The sequence below is a fragment of the Podarcis vaucheri genome (assembly GCF_965113315.1).
Source record: "Podarcis vaucheri genome assembly, chromosome: 3".
In the NCBI taxonomy this organism is placed as follows: Eukaryota; Metazoa; Chordata; class Lepidosauria; order Squamata; family Lacertidae; genus Podarcis; species Podarcis vaucheri.
This window is the reverse complement of record NC_138761.1, coordinates 25,068,334-25,085,638: the sequence shown is the minus strand read 5'-3', so window position 1 is coordinate 25,085,638 and position 17,305 is coordinate 25,068,334. Positions and strand designations below refer to the sequence as shown.

Here is a 17,305-nt window from a genome sequence, read left to right as displayed (position 1 = left end):
AAAATTGGCTGTAGGTGAAACCTACATTTTTGCGTTGCCCCCCGTGATATTATTGAAAGTGGTTTCTGCTGCTGTCCAATGAAAATATTTCAGCCATTTTTTTCCACTGGTTCCATCCATCTTGCACACAGCATATTCACAAGCTGTGGTGGTATGCTGAGCTGCTTCATGTTTTATGTCTTTCATGTGGTCCCTTAACCACAAATTGGGTCCAAGCCATTTGGAATAGGCCATTTTCCAGATATCTGGTTTTCAGACTTGGGAGTGCTTTTTGAAAATAACGAGGGATGACTTCTTCTTGAGACTTAGCCTTCTTGAGACGTAGCCTTGCCCGTGATGTGGATTTTAAAATGTCAAGATGAATTTTGTTTTGCTGTCCCATGTTTTTAATTTTGTGCACACTATTTATAGATGGCACTCTGGTAGCTTAAGTAAAATGGCCCCAGCTGCCTCTGGCCCAAGAAAAAATCAGCATCCTTGCAGATTTGAGAGCACTGCAATTACAATGTCCAACCTAAATGCAAATTTAGTGCATCCCCGTGCATGCAAATGGGATGTTAACGATTACTTGTAATTGGTCTCCTTGTTGGCAACCTGTTCACGAGTGGCAGCATACCGGGATACAGTTTTCTTCACACAACAGGTGGTGAAAATCAATCCATATGGATATAAGTTGAGTGCTGTGTTATTCCATCATAATAACACAGCACGCCGGTTCTCTGAAACCATACCTTTTTTGTAGGACGAAGCTGTAAAATTAGCCCTTTGCATTATTCCAGAAGCCTATCTTCTTTACTTACCCCTTCTTCTGAGAGTCATAACTAAGGTTTTGCAGAGCTTAGTCACAAAGAGAAGTGTTTCTCTTTTTCCCCATTCTTGGGGTGCTTTTCCCCCTCAAGCATGGTGTCAGGCATGTTACTACTATCATGCAGATATTGGAGGTGGGACTAAGCTGAAATTCGAGCTGCGACTTGCACTCTTGAGCCACTACACGTTGCCAGTTTCCACGCTGTCTGCTGCAGTTGAGAGTTTTGTTTGCTCAACTTAAGCATGACAGGCCACTGGCAGGTTGAGTCAATCACGTTCCTTCGTGTTCCTTTGGAACTATGAAGAGTATTCAGTTTATGCGTGCTTTAAATGTAACAACGTGTGCTGTAGAATCACAGTTCTATATATTTTATGTTGTGTTCATAGAAGAGATTCCAAGGGTCATCTAGTCCAGGGGTAAGCAAACTTACCACGCTTCGGGCTGGTGTCTCCAGCGCTGATTGCATGGCGGGCTGGAGGGCAGGTGAGCACGTGCCCATACACATGCTCACAGGCTATTTCCAGTGCACTTCCAGGTTGGAGGAGCACCGGAAATAGCTTGTGTGCATGTGCACAGGCCTCCTCCAACCCGGATGTGCAGTGGAAATAATGCTTGCACATGCACACAAGCTATTTCCGGTGCTCCTCCGACCCAGAAGTGGGCAGCTGCACAGCGCAGCGCTGGTAAGAGCAGGCAGCGGGCAGTGGGGGGCGCTGTGGGCTGGATAAACAAGTCCCTCAGGCCTTATCCAGCCCGCGGGCCTTAGTTTGGGGACCCCTGATCTAGTCCAACCCCCTTCAATGCATATACAGCAATTGTATACAACCCTTTAATACAAAGTTATTGGGGCAGTTTGCAATAGATAAGTAAAAAATAATTAAAAACAGAGTTAGACCTCAAACCATTAAAAAAGAAAACTATTATTTAGTATTATTATTATTTATTGAATTTATATACCACCCTATACCCAAAGGTCCCAGGGCGGTTCACAGAACAAAATTAATATATAAAGCCACAAAATATTTAATCAAAATAAAAGCAACCCAATAAACCCCCCTCCCCAAAATACCCCACATTTTAAAAGAGCATAGGATGTCAGTCAAATTGATCAAAGGCCTGGTTAAAAAGGGATGTTTTTGCCTGGCACCTAAATGTATATAATGAAGGTGCCAGGTGAACTTCCTTGGGGAGAGCATTCCACAGATGGGAAGCCATTGCGGAGAAGGCCTGTTCTCGTGTTTCTGTCCTCCAGACCTCTGGTAGTAACCTTAATACAATGGAATGGAACTTTCCACACATCCCCAGAGTTATAAACCGGTTTCAAAAACAGAGGCCTAGACTACTTAAGTTTCGTAAAAGTCCTGACCTAACAGAAAGGTCTTCACTTCATGCTGAAAAGACCACAAAGATGGTGGCAGGCAAACCTCCCTGGAAAGACTAAAAATGTGCCATATTCAGAAAAAATAACACAAATTAATGCATGTACTACACATAACACATATTAGCAAAAAATGTATTTTTCAGCATCACATGTCTCTAGGAATGTGATCAGAGGGATGTGATCATAGCCCATAGAGCCTTAAAAAAAAATTGGTCATAGCTTTTGCTAGAATGTTTCCCTTCTGTTTCTTCTTAACAGGTGGTTCGTTCTAGATGCCGAAACAAGAGATTTGGTCTCAATACATACAGATGGCAATGAGCAGCTTTCGGTGATGCGCTACACAGTAGGTAGGCAGAACGGCGCTGAATTCAGTGTTTGAATCCTTCCAAACACATGTTTAGATTTCTCGTTTTAAAAAAAACAAACAAACAAGGTAACATTACATAGGTCTTAGTATGGCTTTAACACTCACGTCAGATTACGTTCCAGCATTAACAAAGTAGATCATTTGTAAAGCAGGTGCAGAAATGAAGGATTTCACTTGTGTTTTGGCTGCACCTGAATCAACAGTGTTGTTTGCCAGCTTCTCTCCATGAATAGCAGGCTAAATAAAGCATTTTGAAATGTTAATTCAGATGGAAAATATAACCCACCAGGTATATAAGCAATGGCAGCCCTACAAAAATGGGACAATTTGTTATGGAGTTATGATTCAAGCATGTAAAACAGCTGCTGAATGGGTCAAGCTCAGCAGTACAACAATCTTTCTGTATTGTTAAGTTGTTTATGCCCTTAAAATTTTAAGTCTCTGATATAATTTGATGTACTTACCTATTTTCATATTGCTGGGTAGTGACTTGGGGTGGCTTCAATAATCCATGACAGCTCCCCCCCCCCCCCAGGAAGCAGCACAGTTCTTAATAGTTGCCATTTCCTGTTTTTTGCAAAATATTTTAGGGGGAAGGAGAATCGATGGAAGTTTTTCCTCTGCTGCTTTCATGCCAGGTGCCCCATTGATTTGCCAGGCATGCAGGCCATTTGTTTCGAGCCTGATCCTGGATAGCTCATTCATGTCCTCAGGTGGGGCCCTGCTAATACTGAAAGCAGCGTTCAAAACTCCCATTGTTCTAGGCGCGTTTTGCAACAGGAAATTTTGTTAGTGCAAGTAGTTTCTGAGCTCTGGGCTCAGTACTGCGCCTAAGATTTCAAATTGAAACTGCTGCTGTTGGAAGGAATGGAGGACCTTTTTCTGCCTCCCCACTTCCTGCTACTCTCTGAAGACTGGGGAAGAGACCCTCTTACGAATATCAGGGGGGCAGGCAGGAGAAGGACTAGACCATGTGAAAAATGAACATAATATTTTAGCTGCAGTTCATTCATTTTCAGCTTTGTATTATTGTTATAAGAAAAGCACGCCTAGACACTCCATTGCAGCACCCATAACCTAGGCTTAAGGTGCCATTTAGCTCCTAACTTTTGTATCCCACTTTCTAACACTGAGAGTAGCCTGCACAGGATATCTTTCATGCTGTAGCGGAAACCAGGAGTTCCTCGTCTGAAAAGGAACTTTTTTCTGTGTCATAGTGTGCCAAGCATAGAGGCTGCATTTGCAAGGAGAGGTATACTGGAGCTCCCATTAGATGCAGCTCTGCGTGCTGTAAGATTTTGGCTGAGATTCTCTGTGGGAGGCAGTCAACATACAGTCTCTTCTTTTCCCCCAAGCCTGTCAAATTGTCACTTTACACGGACAGCTCTTCCATTCCTGCTGTGTGAATCAGCTTACTTGGAAATCATTATCATTTGCAGACACTTCAGAGGACTCTTTGTCATGTTCCAAGCCCATAGCATGGCTAACTGTGCTTTAAATTAAGGCGTTCAGATGGACAAATATTTTCACAATCCAGTACTGAGTTCTCAGTTAGCACAGCTGCTTTTTGAGCTGAATGCAGAGTGTGAAAAAATGCCTGCATTCTGCAGGAACACCCAGCTATGCTAGTCTTACTCCAAATAGCCTTTCTGCATGTTTAGAGTTTTTATGCATTGAATATATATATATATGTGTGTGTGTGTGTGTGTGTGTGTGTGTGTGTGTGTGTTCGGTAAATCTGTATCCCTGTATTTCCAAAGTTTTTTTAGACTGCTTACAAAAATCAGCATAAAGCTTCCACAGAGCCTTAAACAACACCTGAGCAACATAACAGGAGATTTTTTAAATAGGAAAAGAAAAGGAGGAGAGCCCAGATTTCTATTGGCTAACCAGGTTTAAATTAGCAGGGAATGTTCAGAAAAACTTTACTTTGGAGAGGCAGACTCACACGTGGACTGCAACGACTCTTGGTTTGCCACAAGACATATACTCAGTAGCTTTGCCAGCCAATCCTGATTCTGGTACATTTGCCTACCACTTACATACTTTCAATTGAATGCTAAAAAGCAAAACCAAAACCTGATTCTTTCATAGTTTCTTGCACTATGGCCAGATTGTGGTTCCTGAAAGTAAGTGGGGGCGGGGAACCAATGTGGGTTGATGGAATTTGTCCACTTCTACCCAGCCTCCAGAAATGGCTTTCAGGGGTTGCAGGGGAAGGAATTGGGAAAATTGCTATCTGCAATCTTCCTTCTCCTCACAGTTCTCTGGGGCCAATCCGGTAATGGATTATGAGAGGCTATCCTGTTTGGCAGGGATAGGAAATGTGTGGTCCTCCAGATGTTATCGGACTCCCAACTCCCATCAGCCTCGGCAAATGTGGCCGGTTGTGAGGGGATGATGGGGCTCGGGTCTCCAACAACATCTGGTTTCCCATCCCTGCTGTTTGCGTCATGTGGTGTTTTCAGTCCTCCTTCATCGCCAACAGCGAGGCCACCACATGAGCTCTGGGTGATGTTATACAGGGAGGGAATTGTTCAGCACATCTGGAATATGTTTGGTATGCCAGTTGGCAGTGGATATCACAGCATACAGTTTGTTTCTGATTTTCATTGCAGATGGCACCTTACTTGCAGTGGGATCCCATGATAACTTCATTTACCTCTACACAGTGACAGAAAATGGAAGGAAGTACAGTAGATATGGAAAGTGCACTGTAAGTTCCTATGCAGGATGAATTGGTAACAGTAAAAGGATTTTGCATGCAACATAATGGCAACCAGTGTGGAATTTTTCACATATTGATCAGGAACCCTAATAATGCCTTTAAAAACTGCGGTGGGGTAGCATGTATCTCTAGAGCAGGCATGGCTAACCTGCAACACATGGGCCCCCATAATAGTTTCATCTGCCCCCACAAAAAAACCCCAAATTGTCACTTAGACAAATTCCATTTTATTTTATTTTTATTTTATTTGTTTTTTAAGTCTGACTGCTCCCATAAGTGCTCACTGTGGTACTATGATGCCAAAAGGGTTTTTTTTGTGAGTCACGATCCACACCCCACACAATTTCAACAGGCAGGGAGCAAACAGCCCTCACACTACCTGGTAAACGTCAACAAAGTTTGTAGGAGGAACTGATGTTGTGCACCCACACCCAAAACCATAACATGATCCATTGCAGCGCACTAACTTCAGGATTCGTGTTGGTTTTTAAAAGGCAATGAAAAATTGGGGTCTTCCCATACTCTCTTTCCCTTCATACGTTGCTGCAGAAGTGTAGCAATTCAGCGGTGATCATGTTATAAAGCGGGAAGCATGTGGTTGGGGTCAGTGGCACAGGTCCTTCCCCCCCCCCATGCAATATGGGCTCTTTTAAGTGCATTAACTGTTATGAACATGGGTGTCAGAGATTACAGTTAACTCTGGATCAGTGACTACCAGTTACAAAGATGGAGTGTCATGTGAATTTTAAGGGAAGGAGTGTCACTCAAGGATAGGAAAGCTTTGTAAGACAGAGCAAGATTTTGATCCACCTAGCTCAGTTTTGTCTGCAATGACTGCAAGCAGCTCTCCAGGGTCTTGGACAGGGTCTTTCCTGGCCCTGTCTGTGCATGCAGGAGACTGAACCTGCAGCATTCTGCATGCAAAGCTTTAGCATTGAGCTGCAGCCTCTCCCCTGAGATTCTGAAGAGCCTTAGTTAGTCAGAGTAATGAATACCAAATTGCTTTCTTCAGCGATGAAGCACAAGGCAGCATGCATATGGTTCCAATCTGTGTTGTCTCCCGTCCGTGCACTAAGTAGACCCAGATCTGCTTAGCTTCGGCAAGGTTCCTGCACCATGCGCCTTCAGACCATCCTCTGGGATCAGGGCTCCAGCTTGTCAAAAATGCAGGCTTCCACTAAGTTGCACAGGAAATGCACATAACCTTTTGACTCACGCTGCTTTCAATGGTTGATGCGGACTTTTATCGCACAGCATTTATCCTCTTGTTCCAGCGCACGAGGATTGTGTATCTGTAGAATCTATTGCCCCCTTGTGGGGAATTTCCAATTTAACATAATTATTTGTGAAAAGAACCGATGGTTGTTAAACATTCGAACGATGCATCGCAGGCGCATCTGTTACAGAATTCCAGGTTTTCTTTCCCCTGTTTGGTTGGTTTTTGTTCATTTTTAATCCTATGTTACCCTTGCAGGGCTGTAATTAGGTGTACTAATGTAGATGCTATTTCCAAGAGAAATGAATCAAAACTGGTAGGCTGACACTAGATCACAGTGACATTGTTTAGGACATCAAGAAAGGTCATGAAACAGTATAGCAGGTCACACTGGCACCTCTGGCTACAACCACTTTGACATGGTGGGAACTAGAAGGCCTGGCTGGTGTGTGTCAGGTGCTCATTGTCTGCCAGACTACTTTGGTTGTTATTTTTCCTCCATGGTCCCAGCCTCCAAATGCTACAGCTCCCATCGGCCCTAATATGCATGGCCAATGGCCAAGGATCATGGGAGTTGTAGTTTGGCAACATCTGGAGGGCCAAAGATTCCCGACACATGACTAAAAAGGAAGCCAGAGAAGGATGCTGGTGGACTTATCAAACAGATGCCTGGCATTTCTTGACAGTCTTTCATACAGAAGTCTCCACCGCTGATCCTGCTTTAGGGTTGCTGTTGTTTTAATACTTGCTAATACTTTCCCAAGCCTTGTCCCTTCTGTGACCCCTTTCCCCAGTATCTGCCTTGAATTCCTTCCCAGCCTGGTCTCTACGGCTGCTGCCCCCCTCTTGCCCTTCTGCCCTGTTGTTGTTGCAGCCAAAACATACCTCCCAGACTCTGAGCCTTCTGATGTCGCTCACATATGCTGTGGCCTGCCTGAGGCTGCAAACACAGCAAAATTATCAAGTAGCTGGCCAGTGGCCCATATTCAGCTTCGCTGGCTGAGTGTTGTGCAGACTTGCTTTAGACACGGGATACTCTTGTTTTGCCTAACTCCTTACACATATTCAGCTGCTCTTGTGCAGGCAATTCTCTTCAGGGGCCCTTGTTCCAACACATGGAATCAGGGCCAAGCTTTGCCACACAGTGTCACACGTGGGGTGATCTGTGCACCTTGGAAAAGGGCTGCAGCCCAGTGGCAGAACACATGCTTTGCATGCAAGGAGGTCCTAAATTTAGGTACCCTGGCATCTCCAGGTAGGGGCTGGGAGAGACACCTTTCTGAAACCTTGGGGAGCCACTGCTAGTCAGTGTGGGCAGCGCTGAGATAGATGGAGCAAAGGTCTGACTTGCTAAAGGCAGCTTCCCATGTTCTATGCTTTGGACAATCATTCAGCCAAACAGTCCAATGGAGAGCCATTTCTGACACTACAATTCCTATGAAAAGCTCTGAATTGGTTGCCTATTGATTTCTCTGCCAGTTCATAAAAAAGGTGTGCATTATGTTCTTCCCGGTTTAAATGAATTACAAGGCTCCCGAAATTTCATTTTCCATTATTTCACTTGCTAGTTCTTAAGAGTGTTTTCTTGTTCAGAGGGATTGTTTTGGGTGCATATTTTGAATATTGAATCATGGTAAAATTGCCTCAGCTTAGCTCATCCCTGCTTTGGTTGTTTGTTCTGTAATATGAGGATTCCAAACACTGATCAGAATAGGTTTGGTCTGTGTGTTTAGGGCTCTTTTGTGTGCCTCGTGTTTGGGTACCAACCAGCTCAACATTCCCACCGCCCAGGAGAAGGAAATGCAAAATGCAATGCACTGTGCTATCTCCCTTGAAAATGGGGGCATTGGAGTGGAAGTTTGAAGATTTCTGTGTTTTGAACCGAAAGGAGTCCGGAAAATATGTACTTCAATGTGATATCTCCCTTGCAATCTCGGATATCTAAATGAAAACTGGTGAAATTTTGCATTCCATGTTCAAACCTGAGGTCAGCCCATACAGATGTTGTCCAGATGGCAGGGAGGACGTCAGGGCTCTCTAACACGGCGCCATACTTACAGTACTACATAATTCAAATTTCTAGCACCAGAAGGAGACATGGCCTTTGTGCATTAAACTGTATCTTCTGTGTACAAGGACAGCATTGTATCCATGCACTGCCTTCAGATATTACCTTCACGTTGTGTGCAGCACGCACTTGTGTGTAGATGCATATGTCCGTTGACGTGTACAAGATGGCACCGTATCCCTGTGGTTGCTTCAGAAACTTTTAGCAAACTACTAGCAAAGTCTTTACATTGTGGAGTCCTAATTATTTTGTGTTTGATGAAATGGCTTCATTCTGTTTAGAGTCTGTGTGGATGGTTTTATTGTTCTTGTGCTTTGGTGTTACTGTGTGCTGTCAATGGCTTTATACCATGAAGTGGTCTCTAAATAGGTGTGATAATACAATATATGCAGAGTGAGAGACATGTTCTGGAATTTTTATGGGCTTGCGAAGGTTCAAAGTGTGGAGGGGGCAGGGCTGCATGCACAATTCCTGCGCCAGCATTCTTGCATGTGCTGCGTACCTCTGCTTGTCCCCATCCTTTACGCAGTAAGGATGGACTTCAGGGTGCTTCTGCTCATATATACTTGAACGTGAGTAAGCTTGTCTGGCCGTTCAACATAAATCACTCTAACAACTCTTAACTCCTAATATTTTCTCTCTCTCTCCTTGTCATATCCAAGAAGATTGTCATTAGCGATGAGAAAGGGAGCTTCCCTGTTCACTCACTCAGTTTTACTAGCCAAAGGTGCCAGTAGTGATTACTCTCACTATGTGAACAGTAGATCAGAAGCGAAGTGTAATATGTCTCTCACTGTGGTCGCTGCCGAGGGGAGGTTTTTTCCTTTCGAGTGGAATGCAAAACTCTGCTATTTCAACTATTGAAGCAATGTGGTGTCCAGACCTCTCCCATCGCAGTTGCTGGCTCAGAGGGATTTTCCGACTCCAGAGTGCCCCTTCCCAATTGGCCCCCCACCCACCCATTCTCTGCCTCCCCTCGGAATGTTTACAGCTGCCAAATGTCTGGCAGGATGTAGTAAATGGTGGTCCCAACTCTCTCCCCGCACCTCCCCCCATGTCAGTTCTAGCTTCCAGCATTTTAAAGATTCAGGATGAGGAGAAGGAGCAGGGGAAGGGAGAGAATGAGAGAGCTTTTGCTTTTTAACCCTGGTGCATGTCTTCCAAACCAATTGAGGACATTTTTAAAAGCCGGTTGCTTATTTCCCCCCTCTACCTGACAGATCTTCCTGCATTTTGAATCACATGAGGAAATCTTGGTTGTGAACCAGCCTATACGTAGATGAATCTCACAGCAACAATTTCCACTTTAACTGCAGCTGGAGTAATTGCAGAAATGGCTGCTGAAATGTGTAAATGGCTGCTCAGATGTGTAACACCAGACCGTGGATTGGCATAATGTGGATGAGCCCTGTGTTTCCCTTCTTGCTCCCTATTTAGTAGTAAATTATAATCTGTCATTGCATGAGAACCAGGCAAATTATGTTTTGCTGAAATGTTAACCTGCTGGCAAATTACGATTTGATACTGGTGGAATCTACACTCACATAAAAAACCCACTGTGAAAATGCTTTTTTAAAAAATGTTTTGAAATATATATTGAATTTGCCATAGTTCACTATCGCCATCTAGTGTAATATTTGTATATTGCACTTTACAACACACTTAAAACGTTTTATTTGCAGCTGTATGGCTGAGTCAGCTGAGTCAGAAGTAAGAAGGGCAATCAGAGATGGAGGAGGACGAGGAGGGACAGCCTAAGCACATGGCTAAACCATGGTCTGAACCTACTTAGAGCTCAGGTCATGGGGAGACTTCAAAGCAGCAAAAGCTAAACCTGCTGTAGGCGAAAGGTGCTGTTCTTTCTCTCACCATTTGCCAGATACAAATTTAGCTTCAGACACTTCAAACAGTCCTTTGTTACATTGCATTCCTGCATATCTTCTAGCATCCCATCAGCTTGCTTTTGTTGAAGATTTGGTGAAATTTTAACACAGCATAAAATCCAATTATCTATAATAACCAGGCAGAAGAATTTAAGCATTTGTATCTGTGGAGTGCAATCAGCAGGCCCTATGCAGTTCAATTCATGGGCTTCTACGTGCATTCCATCAAAATGAATGGGTTCTCTGCAGCGATAGAACTTGGTAAATTACTCCTACAGTCAGTCGTGACATTTTGTTTCTATGAACTTATCAAAGGGGGATTAAACAGCGAAGCAGGCGGAAATACTTCTTTCTGCTGATCGGAATTTTGATAGCTTGCTTGTTTTCTCTTTTTTTGGTTTTGTGTGTGTTTTAGGGACATTCCAGCTATATTACGCACCTTGACTGGTCCCCAGAAAATAAGTATATAATGTCAAACTCGGGAGACTATGAAATACTATACTGTGAGTACAAAGCTGTAATTACCTCCAGCCTACAGGAGTGCCTGAACATTCATAATGGGAGGCAGTGGGACGGGAAGGTGGCGGGGGGGAGGAGCTGTTGCAAGTCAAGCTGTTGGTGCAAAACGCTTGCTGACAGGGGATACTGGCGTGACCTTCTGTAACCTGACCTTCTGATATTATTCAGAGCTGCTTCTTGCTAACAGAGCTTCCAAATATAGCTTACATCTCTGCAGGGACATCAATCAGTTTAACAGTTTATAGGGGAGAGTGGTGCTGGTGTGTGATGTGTCACGAAGCAGGTTTTCGGCTTCAAAAACAACACACACCCTTGCCTCATTAGAGCCCTGTGTCACTTACTGGTGCAGACACCTGCTGGCATTTTAAAACTTCACTTTAGCAACGGAATAATGCTACTTGGCATTTATTTAGCATTCTTTCCTTAGCACGCCACGTGCTTCGTGGCCCTTCGGCCTGCCCAAAGGCAGGACACCGGCAGAGTGTAGCAGCTTGCTGGGTCTCCGTTAACCTCCTGCGTTTCCAAAAATGGGGTGAAGTTGAACACTTGGGGACCCTGGAACTTGACTGGTAGCTGCATGTAGCTTTGTATACATTCTCCCCCTAATATTTGGTATAGCCCTGCAGTTAAGCCAGTGTTTATATATCCATGTGAGAAAGACAGGCTTGCCTTAGGCCAGGTGTGGGAGACTTGTGGCCTTGCAGATGTTGTTGAATTCCCCCAACCAGCGTAGCCAGTGGTTTCAGGGACAGGAGTTGTACTCCAGCAGCATCAAGAGACCCATGAGTTCTCAGTTCATACCCTTAAAGCTATAGAAATGCTAGAAGATGCACTTGGATGCTTGTTCAAAGAAAGAAAGAAAAAGCAACACCCTTAATGTCAGAAACAGCTAAAACAAATGCCGCTTATGTGATTCCAATAAGAGTTGTGCATTTTTTTGGAAGGGGACATTCCAGCCGGCTGCAAACTAATGAGGAATCGTTCTGAGTGTAAGGATATAGATTGGACGACATACACTTGTGTGCTGGGATTTCAGGTGTTTGGTGAGTAGCAAAGATGACCCTTCTTGCATTTTAAATCAAGGGTGCTCTGGAAAGCTAAGCGGGCACAGTGTTAACTGTGCATCCCTTTCTTAGCTCAACTATTTAAGCAGGGATGCAGCTTTTCAACAGAGGCTAATGTCGCAAAAAAGAAGTGTGTGAAGAAAATGGCCTCTCCCACCCTCTTTTTCAAGAAGCTGCTTTCGAAAGGTCACAATAAGTAGTGGAAGGGGTCGGTTGCTCGACTTTTTCTTTGCACGCAGTGATTTAGGCCATATTCCTCACCCTTCAGCCACTTTCCCTTGCAGGATTCCATTCTGTGCATCATCTAAACAGTGCCTCTTTCTCCAGAACTGCCTTGCTCACTCATGCGACTAATCAGCAAAGATTTCTTCAAGCAGGTGACAACTCTTAATTTGTTGGCTTTCCTCTATTGAAGGAGTGTGGCCTGAAGGATCAGACGGGACAGACATAAATGCTCTTATCAGGTCCCACAACAGGAAGGTGATCGCAGTTGCTGATGACTTTTGTAAAGTCCATCTATTTCAGTATCCCTGCTCCAAGGCAAAGGTATGTCTAGATGACACATTTTTAGGGGCAAGGGTGATACATGCATGTGTGGAACCATGTGTGTGCTCATACTGGAGTGGTGGTATACTTGTTCCAGTATCACATCTAAAGGCTCACCAACTCCCCCTGCTCCCTTCCTCCCCACTCATAAAAATATTCTCTTGCTTCCAGGATCATTGGTGCAAGTGGACTTTTGCCCCCCCAACCCAGTTTTTGATTGGGATGCAAGCTGTTCTTGCTGGGGGTGGGGAAGAGATCCATTGGGCTTAATGGGAGATGTGGGGGGGGGGGAGGAATTGTTTCAACATTGCTTCTCCAAATCACTGGTTAGAGTGCCCAGGGAAAAAAATACAGTGTGATTAAAGTCTACACCTGTCGTCCAAAATGAAAAATCCCCCTTGCCTCTCAACCCACGCCCCACTGGAGCTCAGAGTATTAACTTTGTCGGCCTTACTTTGCATTTTTTTAAAATGCAGCATTTTGGGGGTACCTAAGTCCACAGAGTGACTCAGGGATCTAGGGAGTCCAGCTTGAGATGCCTTGTTAACAGCACCGTCCAACTCAAGACTATGAAAATCTCCCCTGAATCACCCCTACTTTCCTCCTAAATTGGGAGATTCTTAGATTGGCCTTGTAAGAAGCATATTTTTGTTCCTGGTATATTCACAGTGTTGAAATGCTGGCATGAAGCTGCTATTCCAATTAGTCTCCTGATCCTCATCAAGTAGCACAGACTGTCATTCCCTGGTTTGTTTCAACAGGCACCAAGTCATAAATACAGCGCCCACAGCAGCCACGTGACTAACGTCAGCTTCACTCACAACGACAGCCACTTGATTTCAACTGGAGGCAAAGACATGAGTATCATCCAATGGAGACTTGTGGAGAAAGTAACTCTGCCACACAACGACATCACGGTAGAAATGGGCACGGCCAAAGTGCCCGCTAGTGCCAGCGAAAGCTTTGTGCAGCCGAGTACCCCCGTTCCCCTCGCTCAGCCGTTGGACGGAATGGCAGCCAATGAAAATGCAACAGACAGTTCCCCGACGTCCTCAGAGAGTAATCTGGAGCAGACTGTGGAAGCCAATGAAGAGCAGAGCGAGGAGCATAGTGAGGGGAGCAGTCTGGATCCAGGAGAGCCAAACGGTGAAGAACCATCCAACGAAACAAGCGAGGAGCAGAGCGAATCCACTATTACGGAAGACCAGCAGGAAACCTCTCCATTGTCTTAACAGCTGCAAGTTCAAGATGGTCTTTTTAGAAGAAAAGAAAATCCCCTCAGTGTGCATACTTTTGTAAAAGGGAGTCGGGTTCAAGAAGGGAAGGGGGAGCATCTCCAGTCTAGGAGCAACCCAAGTTGTTGGGTTTCAGTTGACGACCTTTAGTCCGATCTTCTGTTTTCAATGCATGGAACTATTGTAAGGACCCGTCTTGGCAGTTCCGTTCAAGAGCTGGTCAGGATAGTAGGATGTAAACATAGATTAAATGTAATTCTGAAATTGCCGTCGGAAAGAGGCATGGTGCAAATGGCCAGGGCTAGAGGAGAAGAGGGAATTAGCTCCAGCTGTATGCCAAGGGGCGGAGGAAGCCTCCTGTGAAAGAACTTTTTAACACCAACCAGAAGGACTAAGTCATACCTTCTGCATAATGCAACCAGGGTGCAGCAAAGCCAATGAAACGGCAAGCTCTTTATGGGAGCTCTTCCTTCTTTTTTTATATTAAAAAGAGAGGAAGAAGCGAAGAGGACAACACGATCGCGCATCATGCCCTCTGCCTTCTTTATTAACACCTATGCAATTTTCTAACACTACTAATTCCTACTAGCCACGTGGGTGCTGCTAGCTAGCTCTAAGGCAACTCATATTAACGAACACTTCTCCTTCCCCGACGATGGATTTTAAGTTGGGTCTTTTAAGACAACCACCTTCACGTAGTTTTTCTAATTGACAGGCACCGTAGGACGTCTTTTCCAGGGAGCTACTTGCCTAGACATATTGAAACTCAAGAACACCTACTGTGACCTTGATGTGAACTGACTTGACTCCATGATGACACAAGTTCAGATTCTCAAGTTAAACTTGGCCTTCAGACGATACAGCTCATTCTCTCGCGAAGAGGCTCAATGTTAGAGGAATATCATTAAGTTATGAAATCTGGTGCTTGGGATTAACATAACAAATCAGTTGCTTACAAAAACTAGGGATAACCGTCATAATCAGAAAAATTCAAATGGGGTTTTTTACAGCCTCCTTTTTTAATTGCTCTAATGTAAATGTCACATTAATGGATTATGTAGGATATTTTTGGATTTTTTCTCTTCTGCGTGCTACAGTTTTTTTGTGCTTGTTTTATTCCTCTTGCCCAGTTGCTGTAAATCTTGCAGCTCTGAGACGGCTGGACCCTGGCCAGTTATGGGATAGCATGGCATTTTATTATGCATTTGGAAAAGTACCATTTTTAAAAAAAGAATACACAAAAAAATCCTGTCGGCTAAGTTTTTCTTAATTACCTAGAGTTTCCTACATTTAAAAAAAAAAAGTTTTCTGGAAAAAAAAACCTAGTTGTTTTATGTTTTGATTTAATAGGATCTTCTTTTTTATTGTGCTGATATCTTAGAGTTTAGTTTTTAGAATTGTTTTTAGAAACTTTGGATGAGTTTGTTAAGTCTTAAGTGTGCAAGCGTTTACGTGATTGTGCCATTCCAAAGTGCATCTGAACTGTCATTCCCTTCTAGTATCTTCTCAGGAGTAATTACTACAGATCAGGTATCTATTCATCATTGGTAACATTGAGAACTCAAATGAACTCCCAAAGGACACTTGTATGTATGCATATACATATATAGATAGATATATCTCCTCTTTGTTTACATCCATTCCGGAAAACCTCAAAATAATTCTCTCCAAACGGGAGAGAGGCGTGGATTCCAAGCAACCCATTTATCTGTTTATTTTAAAACTGTGCTGTTAAATAGTAATGGTGTTGGAGAACTCTTGTGTGTGATTAGCTGCTTTGCCAAATAATGTCAGTGGGCAAGGCAGACGATTGCAGATGATTGTGTCGAGGTGTAAGGCACAGATGGAGAACCTGGGCTGCTCCAGCTGGTTATTGGACTTTCCCATCAGCTCCAGCCAACATGGCCAATAGCCAGGGATGATGGGAGTTGTAGTTCAACCGTGTGTGAAAGGCCACAGGTTTCCCATCCTAGTGTAATGGATTCCTTTAAAAGGAATACACTTATGGTGAAAAAGTACTATGTAGTAATGTTTTTTTCAAAGCTTATTGGACGCATAACTCTCTTTTTCATCCTCGATGAATACCATGAAACAATGCATTTCATTTTGAAAATATCTATTACCTGGGGGTTGCCATGTAAAATGAGAGAGTTAACGTGATTTTTTTTTCTCATTCTGTAGTCTAAAGGAGGGTTGTTGTTTTTCTATTATGCAAAAAAAAAAAAGCCTTACAGCTTTCGATTGCTGGCAACTACTGTTTAATGGATAATTTAATCTGTGATAATGGATGGAAATGGGTGGGATTATGTTAACTGTAGATGTTCTAGGGGGAAATTGTGAATGAAATATGATTTAAAGAGTGTCATGTGAAGATGTTTGAGCCATTTCTATCATGCATTCCTGTCTCATGGCAGAAAAAAAATTGAAGATTTAAAAAATAATAAAAGAATCAAAATAATATGGTACTTTTTTTCTCTTTGGGGCTGCACCTTGCAGGTGTTTTTAAGTACCCATCTTCTGCTCACCTGAATTATTGGTTCCAGTTTAGGTGGTCTAGCTGTGCAACCATTGCACAGAGAGAGCATTCATCCTTTTATCCCCATACTAATTCACAGGGATCAGGAGAAGAAGTGCAAGTCTTCCACAGACTCTTCTTTGGAATGGCCAAAGTGAATGTTAGTGGTATGGAATCACTGCTCTGTATAGATTGCTGTATGTGGAGAGGCATTTTTCAGATAGCTTCGCCCAAGCAACCAGCTTTTAACTCTGGAGCAAGCCAGAAGGAATGTCAAAAAAAAGGACTAGGAAACAATTGACTGGGATGTGCCCGATAAATTTTGCATGTAAAGCCCTTTTTCAGAGCAACCGTATAAGGTTACATCTTAAGACAACTTTTTAAAAAGAAGACATTATTGTGCATAGTTTTCACCTCATTTGGTGTGGTTTTGTTAAAAAACACACAACTCGATTCAAATAAAACATTTGGGGCAATATATTAGTGATTTATCTAATTGGCTTGTTCAGAATTGTTGCCCTATGGAGCCCAGTTTCACTAAAATTAGTATGACATGAGCTTTTAGAACTAGATAGCATTCCTACTGCATTTGCTTTAGAGCAGGGATGGGGGATTTTGTGTACCCATCTCACCCAAAGGTGCTTTTGGACTCCAGTTCCCATGGGCCACAACCAGCCTGGTCTTTCAGTGGTGATTTAGTTGTGTTGGGTAGACCCAAGGTCCATGTAGTTCCGCCAGATGCTTGTGGAATTTCAGATTCATCTGGAAATGGCCACTTCTTGGCATTTGTCCTCAGCATTTTGGTGAGGGGATGTTTACAGGCTCTTGAACATGGAAGCCCCATTCCTTGCGATTATAACTTAATGTACCTAAAGATATGATTGCATCTGCTTTTTTTTTTTTTTTTACAACAAAGTGCTTTGAAAACAAAGGCTTCTTGGCATCGGAGGAGTTAACAGCTGGATGGGAAACAGA

At 43.5% G+C, this 17,305-nt stretch overlaps 1 protein-coding gene across 3 annotated transcripts in view; it reads left to right on the top strand.

Annotated features, from left to right (window-relative positions):
- Nucleotides 1-16,273, top strand: part of EML4 (EMAP like 4) — a 96,844-nt gene extending 80,571 nt beyond the window's left edge. For all 3 annotated transcript variants that reach the window (XM_082217396.1, XM_082217395.1, XM_082217394.1), the window contains 6 exons: nt 2,448-2,536; nt 5,175-5,272; nt 10,867-10,954; nt 11,915-12,013; nt 12,450-12,580; nt 13,342-16,273. In XM_082217396.1, coding sequence (XP_082073522.1) covers nt 2,448-2,536; nt 5,175-5,272; nt 10,867-10,954; nt 11,915-12,013; nt 12,450-12,580; nt 13,342-13,812 — 976 coding nt within the window. In that variant the 3' untranslated portion in view covers nt 13,813-16,273. The remainder of the gene's footprint in view (nt 1-2,447; nt 2,537-5,174; nt 5,273-10,866; nt 10,955-11,914; nt 12,014-12,449; nt 12,581-13,341) is intronic.
- The last annotated feature ends 1,032 nt before the right edge of the window (nt 16,274-17,305 follow it).